At 42.3% G+C, this 21719-nt stretch overlaps 1 protein-coding gene across 2 annotated transcripts in view; it reads right to left on the reverse strand.

The window, feature by feature from the left end:
* Positions 1 to 8368, reverse strand: part of fam189a1 (family with sequence similarity 189 member A1) — a 78549-nt gene extending 70181 nt beyond the window's left edge. For both annotated transcript variants that reach the window (XM_010774864.1, XM_010774858.1), the window contains exon 1: positions 7451 to 8368. In XM_010774864.1, the coding sequence (XP_010773166.1) occupies positions 7451 to 7696 (246 nt within the window). In that variant the 5' untranslated portion in view covers positions 7697 to 8368. The remainder of the gene's footprint in view (positions 1 to 7450) is intronic.
* Positions 8369 to 21719: the final 13351 nt, after the last annotated feature.

The raw sequence follows: 21719 nt of genomic DNA on the forward strand, positions 1-21719 counted from the left end.
AATATTCACTTTTTTGATGACCCTGCGTATTTCCCCCCAGAGCAATCTTTCTCAGAGCCCCCACTGCGTCTCTGCAGATCTTTCGACATAAATGCAACCCCGACATTCATCTTTCTCTTTTGCATTTTACCGATGACTGCTCTGTCAACCAGACGTAGTTGAGTGCCAGGTTTTCAGCTATGTTGCTTCGTTGCTTCATTAGGAAATGTATAGCGAAGAGGGGGAATGGGGATGGTATGTAACAAGCAGGCTTTTAACACTCGGTCTTACACCGATGAGTCTCAGCTCATCCTTTACTGGGTGTTAAACACGGATCACGAGACAACCCAAACCTATCAGCGTAAAAGCAGAGGATGGAGACGAGAAGATGGGGAGTCAGGTCATCACTGCAAAGCACACCGAGACATGGGAATTAAGTGAAGTTGACAACTTGAAATATTAGAGCCTCTCTCGAAAATGTAAGGTGTGTGTTCGGTGTGTGTGTGTGTGTGTGTTGAAGTGGGAGAAAGGACAAACTGTTCTTTCCACCATTATGGGGCTCACTGGTAGCACTGGAGTGGGGGCAGGATGCTCTGGAGGGTCCTCAGAGTAATGAGTAGCGGCAGGCTGAGTGCCTACTTACTTATTATGAAAAAGGTGCAACAGGAAAGTGAATTACAGCTGTTCAGCGACACCTCGTCACAGACCAGGAGCGTAAACTACATGACATCATCACACACGTTTTAAAAGACACAGACTGAGGTCACTGCAGAGATGTTGGAAAACCACCAAGTTAAATGAAAGTAAACAGCAGTGCGATGATTGATGAAATCCCATCTAATCAGTTGATCAATATGAGAGTTAAGGGCGGCCGGTGGACCATGAGCGCTCTGGTCTGAGAGCATGTGTGCTGACCGCACTCTCCATTTAAACTAAACTGACAAGATAAGTAAAGCAGCCGAGGAGACACAGCCTTATTGACAGCTGGGAGTAAAAGGCTGCATCTAAAATAACAAACGGCCCAGTGGACCTTTGTGTTGAGTCCCACAATAATAAAATAATGCTTTTCTCACACTGTTACAGCAGGACGGTCATCTGTAAGACTTGTGATGTCGTTGTATAATGTCATTTACATTGACATCATAAAAAAAAGCTTTTTTCTTCACTGGGTGTATTAAAATAACTTCTTCTACAACCTGTGATTCACTAAACAATCAGATTAACCTCATTTAAAAAACGCCCTTGTTGTGTCTTGCCATCCAGGTGGTAAGGAAATACTGTCATTGTGCTCTGAGGATCATCCTTGGTGGGGCATTGTAAGTCATTAATTGCCAATTATTTTCTCTAATCATCATTAAGTCTACTAAATGTCAGACTAAATAAATAAAAAATGTTCATCCCAGTATCTCAAAGGCCAATTTGATGTCTTTAATTGTCTTGTTTTGTCCAAATCCTATAGAAAAACAGGAAAGCTCCACATGAGGCTGAAAGAGAATTATCTTCCATTTTGAATCAAATACATTACTTAAACCAATAATCAATTTTCAAATAAGTTCCTATTATTGTTTTGTCAATCAACGTATTGATTTGTCAACTAATCATTGCAGCTCTAATTGATAGCTAACTGCAAAGACAATTTCGATTTGTTTTCTTCTACATTTCTATGCTGTGAGTTCCACAAACATGATATAAGTGCTACACCCCTGAACCTGGGCAAATAAAACCCAAGAGATCACTATACGTTCAGTACTTTTTGGGTGAACTGATCCTTTAATGGTTCCCTGCATCTCTGTATTATCCACACATATCTGGATATATCACCATCATGAATTTTTATATTTAACGATAGTGAATTATACATTTTGTAGAGTTTTACACACATGTTGCAGAATCAACAATATCTATTTGTTTTGGTTATGGCAGCTCATCATCACTATGTGCTAAATAGCAGCACTTTTCTATGTATTATACATTGAATGTTTCAATTCATTTCACTTTTCTTAACCCGGCTCTCTGCATCAGAACGCTATCAGGGGGCACATCTTTCTACAGATTATGTAGTAAAACTCCAAAGAAAGGCAAAAGAAAGAGACAGAGACACTAATTACTTCAGTGGAATAGAAAGCAATGTGACCTGGAACTGAAACTATGAGTCATTGAGATCTCTTTGTAAAACCATACAAAAGAAAGTTACATATCTAAACACTTCTTTGACACTGAGGTGGAAGTATTAAGACTCACAGGAGGAGACTGATTGAACGTAACTCTTATCTATGTTCACTTTGATGTTATGAGTCTGACATCAAAAGAAATACAAAAATGGTCTCAGTATTTCTGATAACAACCAAATCTTAAAATAACTGACTTCATTTTCAACAGAAATCACAATGATGACCATTTCCAACCAACACTGCAGACTTCACTTTGAAGTATGATATATGTGCACACATTGTGTATTTGTGTCTCAAGATCTGTTGCCAGGATACAAGCGAAGCCTAATAAGCCAGTTAATTAATGATGATTCGTACTCCCCTGCTGGAGAAAAAGAACTGAACCCAGCAACTAAACAATCAAATCAAAACAATTCACCTCTTTGTCTTCGTCTGCTGCTCTCTGTTCCTCACTGAAACCACTCAGAAAAGGGAAAAAATGCAAAATGCAGACCAAATGTTTCTGCAACAACCAGATAAGATCCAAATCCAAAGTCTTTCCAATTTCCTATAGGCAAAAAGGCAATAACCTTGATGAGAAAACTCTGATTCATTCAAGCTTCAAGACAGAAACGCAGGAAAACAAAAGCCCACTGGATGTATGGCACAGCAGTGCTTTGAGCTCAATGTGAATGTCAGCATGCTAACATGCTCATTATTTTTGCAGGTATCTTTTCATGAACCAAAAATAAAACTGTCTAGGAACAATGAGTGTAACAAACCTTGTGTCAAATACCCCAGCAGATTTTTCTTTTGTACAAAATTGCATTTTAATAAAGCCAATGGTTGGAATATGTTGGTGCTGAACAAAATAGAGACCCAACCATGCTACCAACCTGCCCACTATACTTAAACCCCAATAGTCCTAAAATGTCCAATTGATCAAAAAGCCCATCATCCTGTAAAAAAAAACAGCCCATTGCTCTGAAAATACACACTCCTAGCATCAAAGAAGAGCACATATGATTAATTATTTTGCAGAATGACAGCAATATTTGTTTTCCTTCTATGGTGAAGTTATGACATGTCCCACTCTGCCTCTGATTGGTGAGCACTCACTGCCTTGGTTGGTCAGGTTTAGGCATGAGTTTTGAGATTGGTAAAAGAGAAGGTAAGAATATCAGGTTCAGTCAATCAGAGCCAGAGTAGAGGGGGCATGCCTTCGCTGCATTCTGTGAAAGTATTATCCATATGTGCTTATGTTTGTTCCAGAGAAAGTGTGTATTTTAAGAAAAAAATACATTTGTTTACTTGCTAACGGACTTTAGCAAAAATAGGAAACATTTTTGGATTGTTGGGATTTTTGTAATTATGGCTCAATGGAGAACAATGGCATAGCATGGAGACGAACATTGCCATCCTTCGAGTCGAGGTAGAAAGCGAACGGTTGACAACTTTACTCCAACATGGACCTTTGCCTTCTTTCCACACACAGAAACACACCAAGACAAAGAAGTTGACAGCATCCGAATATGCCCCGCATCACAACCCCCTACAAAACACTTTGGAGCTTCTATTCAAACACTCGCTCAGGCAGATTAACGCAGAATTTGCTGACGGTTTGTGCTGGAAATGCTGCAGAGAGAGCTGCCTCACGCCTTAAGCCATCTTTGTTACGGCACTGTCTGTATATTTGGGTTGTTGGAGTGTTACTTTGAGAGCAGCTGTTCACATAATTACCATTCATCTTCTACCACACAACCAGGCAGGGGGAGGGAAAAGGAGAGGAATAAATCCTAGTTCTTCCTTCTGATGGATTTACGTATACACATATTTTGTACCTCTTGTCTTTATTCTCCATGACAGGAACATATGAAAGGAGAAGAGATGATTTTTGTGCATTTTTGTATACATGTGTGTCTGTGTTGGACACTTGGATCTCTTCTGATCGTTAAATTGTGGAGACGCGAGGTGAACAGTAATTAGTTCTGCTTGTCAGCCAGTGACAGCTTCAGAGGCCCTTTGGCGGCCACGTCGCCTTTTTCAACCGAGACCCAGCAGGGCGGTATGATTCACGCCCAACAGGTAAACGTGCTGCTAATGTTTTTAAAGAAAGGCTGGAGGCCGCTGTTTGGTCGGCCTCTGCAGCCTCAGAGTGTGCACCACTCTGCATCATCTTTGTCACCAATTATGAATGACTAATTGTGACATGTACAGGAAGTGACTGTGGCTGGCAACTGGAGTGCCTAAGTGCTACAGGAGGGGTGTGGGATGATTACAAGCCCCAGGTTGGGTGCAAGAAAGACCAAGATATGAGTAGGATTAGTCTCTGTTGGCCAGTCAAGTGTGTGGGTGCGTGTGTATGTATGTGGCTATGAGCGTGTGTGTATGAGTTTGCATTATTGTGCTGTCAAACACACATATCTAAACATCAAAGCTGTAAAACATGTTTTCCTACAGAGTGTGGAAGATCAAAATGAGGGAGACAGATGCCTTGTTATTCACAACACTGAAGTGGGATGTGTGTGTGTGTGTGTGTGTGTGTGTGTGTGTGTGTGTGTGTGTGTGTGTGTGTGTGTGTGTGTGTGTGTGTGTGTGTTCTACAGGGATTGCTATGTGTAGGATGGAAAGATTACGCCTTCTCTCACTGTGGCTGATGTGAAAATGAATAATGCCAGTCAGCACAAAGATCCTTAATGACATCCCACAGTGACCACACAAAGACACACACACCTACATCATGCACAAACACACACGTTACCTTACACAAACACACAAGCAGGATATTTTGTCAACCTCCTCATTAGCTCAACATGATAGGAAGCTGTACATAAAGTCTTCAAGGTTCAATGCTAAAGCACAGATGCCATAATATCAAGATGTTTTTTTACTCCTGGTAACAGGGGCACTTGTCTGCAGGATATCAGAGGTTCATTTAAAGTGCACCTATCATGCTATTTTTAGGCAATAGCATAGGTCTCAGATATATACAAATATATAAAAAACATGTCGTGTTTTGCTCAAAATACCAAACAGATCACCCATTCTAGCCATGCCTCATATCCCTTTATTTCACTTCCTGTTTCAAAAGTGTTGATTTTATATATAAAGCTATTATTATTTAGGCTACTCAGACAAAACTAATTTGAAGATTTATTTTTTTCCACAGTTTAGAGCTCAAAACTTTACAGAGAGTAACTTCCCATGTCTGATTGATTGGTGATGGAAGGGATTTGCCCACAAGCAGAGTCCCCAGATGTGGAGCTGATATCAGACGCGTTATCTGGGTTTCGGGACCACTAAGGCCCATGGGTCTTCCTCCTGGCTATTTGTTTTCAGCACCTGGCTCAGCTTAAGTTACACTAAACCTTATCTTAGCTGTGCCTTATACACAGTTCCTCTAAATTCTTGATAACATTTAATATCCTTTACTGGTCCATTTTTCATTGACACCTCTTCATTAGTGAGATCAGTTTGTGAGTGAAAATGTGTCTCTTTTGACGTTTGGTGCAAACATAAAATACAAAACATATTGAAAAACAGTTTTATGTGTAGCTGAAATAAACCAAAATCATCAGATGTAGAAAAAGGAAGGTTGATGGTCTCCCTGAAGACAAAATGCTTTTTCTTTGTTTATTGGATTTACATTAGATTAAAGATGAAGTACATTTCATGTTATATTACCCATTATAAGAACATCACTAAAATTTTAATAAAATACCATTCATCTCTGAGAAGATGTGGATTGATGAATATTTGAAAGAAAATGTTTTCGCTGTGTTTAAGAAGAGAGCCTTTTTTTGGGCATGTTTTGCTCTTGTTTGCGGTGTAATCAATAATTGTTTTGGTCGAGGAGATTTTGTGCCTCTCTGCAGCTGTATATTTGTTGTTTGTGCATGACACAATAAATAACGAACACACAGTCAGGGGACAAAGGTACATCAGGTTTTGGTGCACAAAGAAAGCAGGAGGTAAGATTCAGCACAACAGCCTGACAGACCTCCAATAAGCCTGAGGAATCGATCAAGAATGTGCATTGACCTTTGCCCTCTGACCCCTGTGATTACCTCTCTTCCCTGTAACTATACACTCCCACACAGAAGGGAACTGACACATGTTTCCTCACTCTCCCCCTCATTTTATCTCTCTCTCTTACAACAACACCCATTCATTGACCCTTTATATTTCCATCACTGCATTATGAAAAGCAACACACACACACACACACACACACACACACACACACACACACACACACACACACACACACACACACACACACAAACACACAGATGGCCCTTGTGCCACAGACCTCCCCTCAACCCTGCACTCTACCCTGCTGCATCTATAATTAATGGGGCAGCCCTGCTTCGGGTCTGTGGCAGAAAATCAGGGATGTGTGTGCATTCATAAATATTTACGTGAAACACCATGAAAATTTAACATGAAAAACAACATCTCAAACAGAACATGCTGTACACACCAAGGAGCACTGTAAAGCATTCCAAAATAAATACCCTGCTCTTTGACAATATCTCTGTGTGGAGAAATAGAGACCCAACCATGCTACCAACCTGCCCACTATACTTAAACCCCAATAGTCCTAAAATGTCCAATTTATCAAAAAGCCCATCATCATCCTGTAAAAACAAACAGCCCATTGCTCTGAAAATACACACTCCTAGCATCAAAGAAGAGCACATATGATTAATTATTTTGCAGAATGACGGCAATATTTGTTTTCCTTCTATGGTGAAGTTATGACATGTCCCACTCTGCCTCTGTGTGTGTGTGTGTGTGTGTGTGTGTGTGTGTGTGTGTGTGTGTGTGTGTGTGTGTGTGTGTGTGTGTGTGTGTGTGTGTGTGTGTGTGTGTGTGTGTGTGTGTGTGTGTGTGTGTGTGTGTGTGTGTGTGTGTGTGTGTGTGTGTGTGTGTGTGTGTGTGTGTGTGTGGTATCACTGATGATTAGCTCTAAACGAATTGCCTAAGATTGTCACAAAAATGTATTCAGAAACCTAATTTCTTCCTGGCGATGGCACCCCAATTAGTTCAGCTCTCTTCAGACTGAAGAACGGAACCTCTTTGAGACATAACACAAATCAAGTAATAGCTTATAGTATCGATATATTGTTATCATAGACACCACGTTGAGATCATTATGCATACAGATTATTGATAGCCTACTGTATTGATGCAACTATACCAATCTGTAAGGAATTAGCTGCTACACCACCTTTCTTCCTCTTTACAACATAAACAACTCACATCATGCTTGTTTAATGCCACCAAATAGACGCAGCAGTGTGTAATGTAGTACTCACAGAGAAACCTGCCCAGAAGGGGCACGAGTGGCGGACTCTGGGGGAGGTGGTGAGAGCCAGAGCCGCGAAGCTGACGGCCAGGATGAGACTCCCCAGGACCATCTGAGAGACCCCCAGTGCCAGCATGATCCTGGTCCGGGTCCGGTACTCCCTCAGCCGGGACAGGCTGCGGGACAGCGACGCGGGGCTCAGGGACCCCGGGCCGCCCATGCTGCTGCCGCCGCGGTGCAGCGCGCTCACCGGCATGGTCACTGAGGGGTACGACAAACTCAGCAGCACAAATAAACGAAATTACATCCACAGACAGCAGAGTCGTTGAGTTGCCTGCAGTGCGCCGGTTAACGGTACACTGGAGGTCAGTATCTGGTGGGGATGATCCTCATCAATTAGGATGCTCGGAGTCGCTCCAATTAGAGCTGCTCTGCGGCGGATGGGAAGAGAAAGGTGAGGAAAGAGCGGACTGTGCGAGCCAGCAGATGTTTACCATAACACTCCTCCAAAGTATGAGGATTCTCAAGTCAAAACGCACCAAAAAAAGAGCTGGGGTTCTCGACGTCTGCTCCGGCAAAGAGCCCATTCCTCAAAAGTGGAAACACAAAAGGGCAAAAGCGCATCATCCTGCTGTCAGCCAGCCTTGCACCATTGTCACGCTGTCATGCTCGCCTCTGCAGGCTCTTAAACTCCTATAAAGCGAGAGGTGAAGCCTCATTAAGACGCGAATAAAAGGAAAGGTGCACTCCTGTACGATTAAACAGAGAAACAACGTTGAAATAAGGCAGAAATCATCGGGGTTTTAGGTGTCTATTTAAATATCCGCAGTTGTGAGCGAGCAGCGTTTCCTCTGTGTGAGGTTTTCACAGACGACAGCAGCTCTCGCAGCCAGGACAGGAGAAGCACACTGCGTATTGGAGAGGTGCCACTCTGTGCGTCTTCATGGCGGCGAGCTGCACGGAGTGTGTTTTTACTACGAGAGTGGAGGAGGGGAGGAGGAGGGCTCTCTACTATCAGGCACCATCAAAAACATGCGCCTGATTTGTTACTCGCTGCTGGTGAGGTAGTGGTGGAGGAAAACGTGAGCATAGCCTATCTATAAATAAGGTTATTTTGTTTTAGTAAAGGAGTTCACGTTTTTAAAGCGTGAAGAAGAGTGTTATTCATCATGTAATTAGGATTAAAAAACAATCCTATGTTTAAGTTCTTGTGGGTGTACATTTCTTTTTTTTCAAGTGACCGTATAAACCTCCAGCCGCAGCATCAGGACATAATCGACTGCATTGTCATTGAACAATGTCTCTGTTTGTCCTTCAGGCTGCAGGTAGTGAATAATGCGACACACCTGGTGAGGATCCTGCCTGAAGAGCTTCTTAAAATTAGACTGGGCACATTATTAAATAATTAGTGATTATTACAAAATCTCTCGTCAGGTTCACATTCGTTCAGGCTTTTGATCAGTGCTGAAAAGTACAAATATTCACTAGGCTACTTAAACAGTTGAAGGTAGGCTATACGGTTCCTGCTTAGCTTGAATATTTTCCAATTTATGCTTCTTTAGATTTCTGCTCCATTCAATTTGAAATCCAATATTATATATAGCCTACATATTTTTGCCACTGAGTGTGTGAGTCTTATTTTTTATTTTAACACAAAATCACCGAATTAAGTATTGTGTATTATGATGTATTAAACTGGCAGGATTTTAGCCCCTCCTCTAGCTGCAAATACACATTATTAATATTAGACCTGAAGGATATACTTTACTGGGCCATTCCGCATTATGAGAACTTTTACTATAACAACTTAAAGCATTTTTGAATGCTAATACTTGTGTAACTTAGTAAAACGAAGTCTAACTGGTTTTTCCATCAATGTTGTGATGCATAATTAAATGCAATCTTGTGGAAATGAGATTAAGAAGTTCATCCCAGCAGGATATTTTTATATTTTTGTTTTTGAGAACCAATGGTAGCACTTATCCTGTAAGGCTAATTTAATTGCTCAGATGTTTCATCATAACCATTCATTTCTTACACATTGATTGGGACTGTGTCGTTTTTAAAATAATTGCTTAAGGCTTTTTATCACTCAAATATGTTGCTTTTCTTTCAACATCAAATTCCTTTTATCACAGCAGGCCGTAGAGACTAAAATTAGAGAAATATTGAAATACATTAAAATCACATCTGAAGGACTTCTGTATTTCTGACCTTGTGAAGCACTCATGCAGAGCTAAACTGCACCACCTAGCTGTGAAACCTGAGCATGATGTCCATTAATGAAATGATATACAGCTAAACATCTAGATTAAAAAGAAAAATTGAGTTAAATAACAAAATTACATCTTCAATTATTAAAAACATGTACTGACTCAAGCTCTTTAAAGAGGAATTTGTTATTTATTCTTATAGAGCATTAAACTGGACATTTTTGAGTTTATGGTCCAAACATGTAATTTTACATTCACCTGGATAATTATTTTTAACACTTCACTATATTCTGATATTTTATTGATAAATAAGCAATATTTTCTTCTAAAAATAATACAAATATACTGTTAAATGTTTGTTTCATTGCAATCCTGAATAACTTATGTGCATCAGCTGTGGTGAAAGTAAAGAAAACATCAATCATCATCAAATCAAAACGTCCTTACAAACAGTTACTTTAAAAATGATTTTATTTATTAATACAGTGGTATACTTAAAATTGTGTTGCAGAGGAAAAAAAAAGTCAGCCACACGTGAAGAGCTAATATCCAATTAAAGCCGTGTTATAGCTAAAATAAAAATGGTACTGGTGTGCCATACATCATATATCGTCTATTAGTACAAAAATACATTTAAGGGCACACGATACAGCATCCAGTATCACAAATCAGAGTGGGGGACACTTTGAGAGCACACCCTTTTTAAAAGAACAAGTTTTAAATGTATTTTAGCCCAAGCTCTTTTCTGGTCCTTTAAAGAGCCGTAAAAATACCTTTTTTGTGTGTGACCTTAACATAATGTGAATATATTGGTAGAAAAGACGTGATGTATTATTGTTAGGTTACAAGTTCCAAGGCTCGAGGGTATATCCAGAATACAAAGATTACCACGTTTACTTTCTTCCACTTTTAAAAACATGTTTTCTCTAAGTTTTATACAAAAAAGAAAGACATACAAAAAGTTCATTTACAAACAAAAGAAACAAGGCAATATGCTAGTTTTATTTACAGCCACTTCTTTTCAGTTTTTTTTCTTTTTTAAGTAATGCATAGCAGATAAAAGAAGAGCATACCTTTGTTATCCTTTATAAACTGTTATTGTGTGCTAAATCCCAAGTTCATTTATACAGTGGGCTCACAGACGAATGGCAAAACAAATGACAGTATACCATAATTTATCATAACTTATGTTGGTTTTTTCTCTGAATGAAAAGTGAATAATCTGCAGATAAGGCATCACTGCTTATTTGTGTGTGAGTGCAAGAGCGCACAGAGAGAAGAAGGAAAAGGAGAAGAGCTAGAAAGAGAGAGATTGCTATGAGGAGGTTACTGGACCTGAGTAAAGAACATGCATAGATCTCCCTCAGGCTGGAAGGAGAGACGTGGTTCTCTGTAGGAAGTTCAGCTACAAGATATCACTGTAGAAAAAGGAAGCGTAAAGGAAGAACGTCTCTGCAAAGTGTGATGCTTGGGTTTCTTTCCAGCTCATGTTTTACCATCTCCTTCGACAGATACCTGCACCTCTTAACTTCACGTCTCAAACCTTCATTACATTTCCTTAGTGTGAAAAAAACATGGAGATACATGTTTGTATTTAGTCACCTGAACTGAAAATAAAGATGTTGACTGGTAATTGAATTTACGAGTACATTTGTTTTGTGTATCTTCTCTATAGTACTATATATACTGTATGCATATATAGCATAAATATACCAACACAGATCTTTGAAGCATGTATGCTGCCTCAAAAGTCATCCAACTATATTCATGTACAAATTACATTAAACATCACTTTATAGTGTCAATCCTCGGTGGCATGCATCCATGGTTTCATTTCACATCAAAACTTCATAACTGGGGGAGGGGGGGAGTTTAAAGAACAGCTGGTGTAACGATTCATCAGTGTCTCGCCTTCATCCGTGTGTGCCAGGGTAAACAGCACTGGCGCGTCTTCTTCATACTCCATGAGATAGCTGCTGCTGCCTGGTTCTGGCCGAGCGCCCATCTGTCAGTGTGTGTGTGTGTGTGTGATGTTTTTTGTGTGTCCATGCCTCTTTCTATTTATCCCCATGGTTTCCACATTCAGTAACATCACAGCTGATGGTCCGTCCTTAAAAGGTGGTCGATGGAGCACAGAGACAACAGTCGGCTCCACCACGCCGTAGGTTGGGTCTCCGGGGAGAGACTTGTTCTTGCCAGCTTTTTTGGGTCACCTGCGGACAGACAGATTGGGGGGGGGGGCGAAGAGTCTATAACAGCTAGCTTTCTTGAAAATGAGCTGTAACGCATCTTCACAGCACTATTATCTGAAAAATCTATTGTACGGCACTGAGCTTGATCGTTATCTTATCGTCTCCGAGCCATGTGAGCGTAATCCTCACATGTGCTTCTTGTGGCGCTATGCAGAGCAAGGCTCAAAGTGATTTCACATTTTTATGAACTCGTCCATGGGGCCTCTTGCCGCGCCTCAAATTACAGCCTCCGCCTTACTGTGCATGGTCTGAGTTTAATGGTACGAGGATTGACTAAACTGTACAGGTCGTGCTGTCGCAAGAGGAGCGTTCGTCTAATCAATCAGAGTAGCCAGAGCCAGCCTCGGCGCACCCGCCCCATCGATGACTTGTACGCTCAAATGTGACTCATCATAAACACTTGACTGTGAACTCTAGCCACTAAACTCGTGGGCTCGCTAATGAAGATGGTACATGTGAGACAGAGGACTCTTCTTCAACCTGAAACTGTATACTTATCAAGACTTCGTTTGTTATCAGCGTCAAAGCTCAGTGTTGTAGTCACTGCCTTCCGTTGGCAGTTGTGTTAGGTTCAATAAGCAGGCTCATACTGCTTGGACTCTTCAGTAACTCATTTCGTTTTTCCTTCTAGGTAATTTGTGGAGAGCGCGGAGCGTTTGAATCCTTGTGGAAAATGACAATTGCTATATGTTGGAATAGACACCTGACGTCCGCAGGGGCGTGTCTAGTGCGGCGGGCGGCACTGAAGTGCGCGGCGCGAGAGGGGAGCCTGACCTGTTTGCTGACATCTCTTTCGGTGATGTGAGAGGGTAAAGCTCGACTTGTTGTTTCCGTTCTTAGAGTAACTGTAAAACAGACTGACACTTTAGAACATAACCTTGTCTGCAAACATCCTTTGCTGGCGTCTGGCGTGTAGCTTTGTTTTGAGCTGTACTGGATGCTGGCCTCAGAATGAAAAACAAATACGACCTCACTGCCAGGCCTGCCTTTAGAGTCTCACAGCCTCTACGAGAGAGGTAAAGTGAGCGGAGAAGCGAGAAGCAAGAGTCTTTTCTTTATCTTTGAAGAGCGGTGTGCCAAAGCGCTCAATCTTCAGAACTTCAAATAACCAGCTGCTCTGTGCCTTATCATTTCTTTGATGTCTGCCTGTGAAGCAGCACCAACACGAATAAGTGGGGAGGCTGTCCTTTGGTTCCTGAGGCGAGGGAGAGCACAGGGTCACATGTAAAAGTTGTCAGAGCGGTAACGAAAGTCAAATGAGGACTTTCATTCAGCATTGTTGAAAATGTCAGCAATAACTCAGGGGGAAATCTGAAAGAGTAGTCTTGGGAATCTGTTTCGGATAACTTTTGCTCACATTAACATTAAAACAAAAGTCACAAGTCAGGTGATATAAAAACAGTCCGGACATATAATAACTATGAAGACTTTAAAGGAGAACCCTCGTGAATAGTGGTTCATGTTTAGCGTTCTTCCCAAACCGCGATCGGTGTGTACTATGCTTAAGTTCGCCCCCTCAACTTTACCGTCATGTTAGCTATTGATTAATTCTTCNCAGCAATTCATGCCGGATATGTACAGCGTAGGGCACTGAAGAACGATGCTGTTCCTACTTTGTTTGGACCAGCGGGAGATTCAGGTACACAGCCTGTAAGTATTCATTGTTGTTTGTGTATTTATGATGTTTAAAACAAACAAGGTATCTACCACGACATACTTTACAGAGATGCTGTATGAGAAACCAATGTGAGTTTGGAAAATTGCTCAGTATAAATCTATTTTAGTATACCACAACAATGGAATTATGATCAGTAGAAATGGCCATGACATGGGCCCTTTAACGATTTGTCCACCCCCAAAAGTCTCAGAAAGTTGAAACTGATTTCCACCTGGATTTATCTCACCCACAAGATGTTGTGTTTCTGCTGCAGGGTGACACTGTTCACTGGAGTTACTTTCATTTTCCAGTTTTTTTAAATCACATATATATATATATATATATATATTTCCTGATTTTAAAAACAAAGATTAAACAAAAGTGCTGAGCCCTGTTCTAAAGGATCTGAAGGATTATTTCCATCTGCTGTAAATTCTGAAACAGGACCATCTCATCAGACACTTGAAAGCTTGATATCTCAGCAGGCATAAAACTCTGCTAGTCATTAAAACAAACTAAGACAAACACCAAACTGTCTTTCACAGGGAGACAGCTGAGCACACTTTCAACTCAAGAAGTAATTAACGCTGAGGCAGGCCTCTGTGAATGATTACGACCACAAACTCCTTCATTGCTTTGTATTGATGCTGACAGATCTTCCTGCAACACAACGACAACTTCATGACTTGTTTCAAGCTCAATGACCCAGGTTTACTCTCCAAGTGTCACCAAAACTAATGTATTTTTGAAATCATGGCTGGTGACACTCAAAGGACGACTGGTGGGCTTGAGATGCTTCTAATTTCTGTGCACAGTACTCCCACAACAAAGTAAATACATCTAAATAGTGATGACGCTCTAAACTGAGGCAGCTGGCATCCGCTGGTTTGTATAACCATGATTAAAGCAACAGTATTTATTTACTGCTACTGTGACTGTGCTTTAATCAGTTAATCTGCCTTTTATGAGCGCACATGTGAGGCGAGTTGGTTACACTACATTACAGGAAAGATCAACTAGAAACTCAAAGTAGGAACATGTCATATACTATAGCTTTATCTTGCTGCAGTTGGTTGGCCAAAACCAAGTCGTATTTATCTTTTAAAGATCTAGAAAGGGTTATTAATGCCTTTGTAACCTCAAGACTGGATTACTGCAACGCTCTGTATGTGGGTATGGACCAGGCCTCAATTAGACGCCTGCAGCTAGTGCAGAACGCAGCTGCACGTCTTCTGACTGGCCATAAAAAGTGCTTATCCACACGTACGTTATCAACACGCATATCTAAGATAGCGCTTTCTAAACTAGGCCGCCGCCACGTGAGCACGGACTTTGAGCGCACCTATGATACGTCGCCGTGACGTCGCTTGTATTCTACGTCAACCCATTCAAAATTGATGGAGGCGTTGGCGCACGTTGACACGTTAGTTCTCTGCTCAGTCAGCTTAGTTATCTGTTCTTTGGCACAAGTCACACCTTATACATCCGCGGCCAAGGTGGTGGACCGCTCCACCAGCGTCACCACCGAGTTCGAGAGCAGCGCAATGTTGTTCGCCGCCGCCTGGAAGGCACACTGGTGCACCCGGTCGGCCTGGCGGGCAACATACTGGTCTCTGGGGGCGACCAACGTAGGACGCCATCCAGCAATCAAGTCTGTTTTACCCCGAAAAACGCCGTCAGGCTCGGCTCCAGAGAAGGGGTGGCTGGGAAGCCCGCATCTGTAAACCCCTCCACCTTGGTGAGGGGAACCAATGTGTCCTTCAGGGCCCTCGGGTTCACCACCGACCTCTCCTGGAACCTCCTGATGGCAAGATCGGGTCACTCCTGACCGTCTGCACCCGTGAGAAAACTCCGGCCATATTGTCCGGAGCACACTGAGCCAGGGGAACGGGGAGATTTTTGCAGGCAGCCGCCTTGCTAATGATCTCCGGCAGTTCCACTAAAATGCCACCTATCGCTGGTAGCGCTGTGGCGGCGGAGAAGGGAACCGTGCGTTCGGCCGCCAACCTGGCACCCTGCTCCGACTCTGTCTCCCCCGTCTGGGGGAGAGGAGGGAGGGGGGAACCGAACGGTGAACCGTGGAGGGAGGCAGGGTAGGAGTCGTCCGACTCCTGCCCGGCACTCGGCTCCAGGAACACGAGGCGCTCGTCCGCAGGCTCGTAAGCCGGGACGGGCAAATCGTCCTCCTCGGCCACAGCAGCGAGAGCGTCCGCTCTTCGCTGTCTGTCGACCAGAGGAAGACGGGCACAGTGAGCACATGCCGCCTGCTGGGTTAGAGCCGCGTCAGCATGCTCGGACCCCAGGCAGGACTCGCACATGTTATGTGGGTCATAGCTCATGATGTACCCCGAACCACATGAGGGACAATCTCTTACACAATTGTTACTCATGTTTGCTTCTTTGATCAGAACTTCAGTATAACGGGGTGCTGAAGAAAAGAGGGCGCAGATTGTCGGGCCTCCTTCCTACTTATACCGGAAGGGAGCCCGAGGGTGGGGCCCACCTCGCGGGTGGGCGCGGACTAAAAAGTGTTTTCAGTGCTGCGCGGGTGCGCAGGGGGATTACCCAATAGCGATAGCCTTAGAGGGCGAAGCCATATACGAAATAGAACAGTGTGAATGTGGAGCTAAAGCCATGTCCAGACATTAACCAGTTCAAGAGGAAATACAGAGAAATTATTTTCTCGAGGTACAGGGATGGGGAGGGTGTTTGACTGTGTGTGTGTATATGGGTGAGTATGTAGGTGTGTATATGTATGTGTGCATATATGTATATCAGTGTATGTATGTGCATACATACACTGATATACATATATGCACACATACATATACACACCTACATACTCACCCATATACACACACACAGTCAAACACCCTCCCCATCCCTGTNATTTCCGAGCAGAGTGAGGTCCGGCTCTTAAATACTCTCTCGTGCTCGCACACAACAAACAAATGAGCGAACAGCAATCTTCTTTGCCAAGTAGTATTTTACCTCGCTCCCTGACCACCATAAGATTTGAGCAGAAAGCAGCCATATTGTCTGTTTTGGTCAGCCCTGACCACGCTGTTCCTGCTGCCGTTCCCTCAAATAAATTCCGGAGGTTTTTTCTCCTTCTTTACACGCTTTAATCCCCCGCTCACTCCGCACTCTCACCTCCTCCGCCGCAAAAAAGGCGAAAAGTAATAAAACTGCGAAAACAGCTGGGAATAAAGGATACGCTGAAGCTTTGCACGTGGATTGATATTTTTTTATTCTGCAAGGTGTGAGTCGATTGACGTCTGTCCTTCTTATTTGTTGGAGGAGTGTGGATTTAAGGTGCCTGCTAAAAAGTCTTCTGGAAGGAATCTGAACCAGGATACCACGGATCACACATGAGTTAAATCTTCACGGAAGAATGGATTGTGGCCAATTTAACTCCAGCTGCCACCTCACTACACCAACTGTTCCCACCGTTAGTCCGTTTTAAGAAGACATAACAGTGCAATTTGTTTTCTGCTTTGCTGACTGAGTTGCTATTAACCCATGAGCCTCTACTGTAACATGAATCTCCATGCTTTAATGTTCTAAAAGCTCTTTCATTTGTTCTCATACTGCCCTGTGCTGCCCTGCACTCTTTTCACCCTCTTCTGAACAGAGCCCGAGATCTGTTCTGATTGGTTTAGCTTGGCCGGCTCTGTTGGGATGGTCAAACCGGCTTAGAGATGTCCCCGCCCTTTAAACCATCAGGTTAACGATGTGTTTGAGCGTAAGCCTGTCTAGAGGAGCAAGTCTGTTTCATTTTGTTTCACTATGTTCTGGAAGAGTCCCAATGGAAGCTAGTGTGTGGGAGAGAAAGGGTTGAGCCTTAGCAGGACCAAAGGGAGCGTGTGGCCTCAGTGGATGGAGCGTTGGTGTTTGGATCAAGGGAGCGCAGGTTCAAACCCCACTGCAGTCAGCATGTCGTTGTGTCCCTGAGACACTTCACCCCAAATGGCTCCTGTGGGGATTGTCCACAGTATTGAGCATGTAGGTCGCTTTGGATAAAAGTGTCTAACAAGTAACATGTCATGTACACGCACTAAAACATATATAACACTCTACAGGAAATGGAAAACCCTAAAATGCACACTCGGGCCTTTTGAGATTCAATATCCCAGTCTGTACGCTTCTGTTAGTGCTAACTCTCCAATTCCACTGTTACTATGTGTGGCTATTAGTGCTGATCTTCGTGAATTGTAACTGTATAATAACCTCATTTTAATACCTAGAGACGGCTCAGGAGAACAGAGACACTAATAGCTCGGGTAGGTTCCACTTTGAGGTGCATTCTTCCCCCTTTGGTTCCTTTGCACTTTACTTTGTGTCTTATTGATGCGGTTGAATGGACGGCCAAAACAAACCCTGCGTGCGATAAGGGTCAGGTGGCACACTTTAACCCAACACAGTCTGCTTCAATTTGCTGCAAAACAAACACGTTTCCATGATAAAACATCCCATAACGCCTTTTATGGGATCAATGAGACAGTTTTAAACATTAGGGGCGTTCACACCAAGTTCTTTCCCCACAATAGTTCATGAGAACTCAGTTAATCAGAACTCTTTTAGTTCCGATTAACTAAAGCAGATCGCGTTCACACCGCAATGAGTTCCTGGGGGTGGATTAGGCAAATGAAGCCGCTGACGTCACTTCTTCTTCTTCTGCTTTGGGTTTACTGGCAGGCCGCAAACCACTTCACGACGTATACTGCCACCCGCAGTCCCCGGCCTGAAGTTGACCGATCATTATGTTCAAACATGCTCCACTAGACGGTATGCAAAGTAAACCCCTATAATCAAATCTCCATCAACTGATTCTGCTTTCCTGCTCAAACCTTTCCCTAAAACTCTCGAACTCAAATCCTCTCCCGGAGTGAAGCCACCTGGAACAGAGCGCTGAAAATGACTCAGGTTATGAACATCAAATGTATCACAGCTTCCACAAGGGATGAGCAAGCCTCTAATCCAAACATGTCGAATAAATGCATTTTGTGTCATGATAAATATTCGTGAGGATGGAGGGCCACTAAGGGTGGGCGTCCTCCTCTTTAAGGGGGGGAGGAGAGGGGGAGTGTGGGAGTGTCCCCTGCCTGGAAATGAAGCCGTTTCAAAGGTCTGTAATCTGTTTATGTTTCAGCCGTCCCATTTGTGTCCGTCGGATCGATCCAAAGCTGCTTTTCCTGAGGCCTTATCATGGAAGCAGGGAGGGAGGAAGAGGACTGAATCTAATTCTGCGCTCCAGCAATATTCCACAAAGCAATATAACCAGGCTGCGATCATATCACATCCAAAGGGAAAGCGCAATATTTTTCCATCATTCTTTTTCTCTCTTCCAATCCTCCACTAATGCTGGCCTTTTTCCCCCCGTCTCTCTCTCTCTCTCTCTCTCTCTCTTTCTCTCTCCCTAGGCTTCCCTCTTTTATTGGACAGAATGAAAGGACTTCGATGGAGTGCTGACGCTCCGTTTCACCACGAGGCTGGTGGCTCATCTGAAAGCGTCCTGTGGGGGAAATAGTTCCTCCACACCATCTGTCATATAATTTGATTAATTAGCCGTTGGTACCACTGTTGCCCCCCACAGAGGGACGAGGGTCGGCACTCGTCCATCGCTCCATCTCTCCGTCTGTCACACGCAATATCTGGGATGCTGCTGATCAGATTTTGATGAAACTTCAGAGGAGGATATTTGTCACGGCTCCCGAGTCCCGGCTGGGCTGCAGCGATATTAAATATTGTACAGTTGGTTTATCCCGGCCAGGATGATTATTTCAGTATATTATGTTGCCTCAACAAGAGCCACAAGTGGAGAGTTTGTGGTTCAAACACTATTTGAACTGATAATCAAAACACACATGATGCAACAGAACTAATGAGGGGATTTAGATGCAATTATAGTTGATGTCGGAGTTTTAAAACTTACATTAGTTGTTTCCAAGAGTTTGAAATATGAATATGAGGGGTTAAGATATGAACACATGCTGTGCAAATGAACATTGTATATGTTAATTGTAATGTAGCTGCACTTTGTCGCAGGAAATACTTTCTTTAAACTCTACAGACATTTAGGACAATTCAAAAGAAGCGATCTGAGACACATATTCATCATTTAACAGTTTGAAACTTTAAAGTATGCAACCTGTAGCTATATTTTATATTAAAATGGCGTTTTTCACTTTGATGTGACCCATTGGTTTGCAGACTTCTGTAAAGTGGGAAAGTGTCATGTCGAGCAAAGAGTAACCAAACACTGGACAAGACATTTTAACCTCCAAATGTTGGAATCTTATTAATTATAAGGTTGAGTACTGACTGGAAAGTGACCGGTTGCAAATCAATAAAACTCAAGCGCACCCAATACTTTGCTGATATCATGTATATTATTCTTATATATAAACAACAATTAACAACGTTGTTCCTCTTGTTTTATATATTACGTTTTACTTTTGCTTTTTAAACGAGATTGATCAATCAGAGTTTTACCTTTGAACATCTTTCTGTTCTGCTGTAAAATCGACTAAAGTATAAAGGGATCTGTTTGAACATTTAAGGGAAGGTTTGGTTGTTTGAAGTTGGGGTTGTTTGAGGTCCTTCTCCAAAGTTACCTTTATGCTGCTTTAGAGAAACAGAAAGGAAACAAAGCAGTGTACTGCAGTAAGCAGAGGATGGGGCAGCCAAACTAGATATCCGTTCAAGTGCCTTTAACCATGCTCTCTTCAAAAAAACCTTTGACAAAAACAGTCATTTCACCTCTCAGAAATCAGAGGTTGCTGGCCTACCGCTGCCTCCATTTATGTGTTTCTGTAAGAAAGGATAATGCACATTAATCAACATTGAGTCCATCACGTAAATGGGCCAGATTCAGCCATAGAGGCTCATCTGGCAGGTCGATGGTATCAAAGGACAACATCTAAGAGAACATATGCAGCACATATTAAAGCCCTTTTTCCCAATTAAGAGCCTTATATGCAAACCATTAACATGAAACAGACACAAAAGCACATACAAAGGCACAGATAAGAGCTAATAGGCACGGAAAATGTGAAAAATAATGATAAGAATCCAGTTTGATAGTCCAGTAATCACCGTTTGACATGTTTGGATAAAAGAGTTGATAGATGTTATGTTCCTTAGTTCATAGGGTTCACTGTTTCAGGTGTTTGCTGCCAGCTGACTGCGCCAAGGTACTTTCCCCTCTGGTAGTAGCTCTGGTTCATGAGTTTGGATGTTGTTTAATCAATTAATTGAGCGGAGGGGGGGACCATGACACGTTTTGTACACGAGTAAAATATCAGTACATTTGATCATGTATTAGTTTATTCGCTAATGTTTGACTTTGGAAACACAAAAGCCAAACAATAACACAAAAATATAATTGAAGTTACATTACATGTCACTTGTTAGACACTTTTATCCAAAGCGGCTTACATACATTCAGTACTGTGGGCAATCCCCACAGGAGCGATTTGGGGTGGAGTGTCTCAGGGACACAACGACATGCTGACTGCAGTGGGACTCGAACTTCCTATGATTCAAAGTCCAGCACACTATCCACTACCCACTGAACCACAGCCTCCCTATGCTAAGTTAAAGTTACAGTTTTTGTGAATGGGCTCTGGAGGATTCAAAGAGTGAATAAATAACACTTCAGCTGGCCGTCATAAAGGGCTGTCTGACAGCAAGGCATAGCACGCAGCTCCAAAAACAAGTTAAACAATAATGAAAACAAGCTGTTTTCACCTGAAATAAGTTCAAACATCTGCCAAGTGAAAATCTGCTTGGTGAGATTTCTTGAAATAAGAAGGGATATTTAGATAATTCAGATCTTGTAATTGGGAGAACACATTTTGAACTATATTTGACCAGAATCAGGAAATGCTCAGAAGTGTTCTGTTTTCTGATGTTAGGTGCTGATTCTCTAATAAATATGTAAAGAAATATGTGTTTAATCCCAGATACAACTCAAAATAAGATTTTTTGACATAACAAGATGATGCATTGTCTAAAAATAACACCCCATATCTCACTGCAGTGTTACTTCTGAAGTTACTAGGTCTTATATCAGGTGTAGAGACATATTCTGACTAGATATCAGACACACATACTTGATGATTTCGAGTTTTTGTAGTGCAGTGAAAAAGTGTC

The sequence above is a fragment of the Notothenia coriiceps genome, unplaced genomic scaffold (assembly GCF_000735185.1).
Source record: "Notothenia coriiceps isolate Sejong01 unplaced genomic scaffold, NC01 NC01_scaffold00000339, whole genome shotgun sequence".
NCBI lineage: Eukaryota > Metazoa > Chordata > Actinopteri > Perciformes > Nototheniidae > Notothenia > Notothenia coriiceps.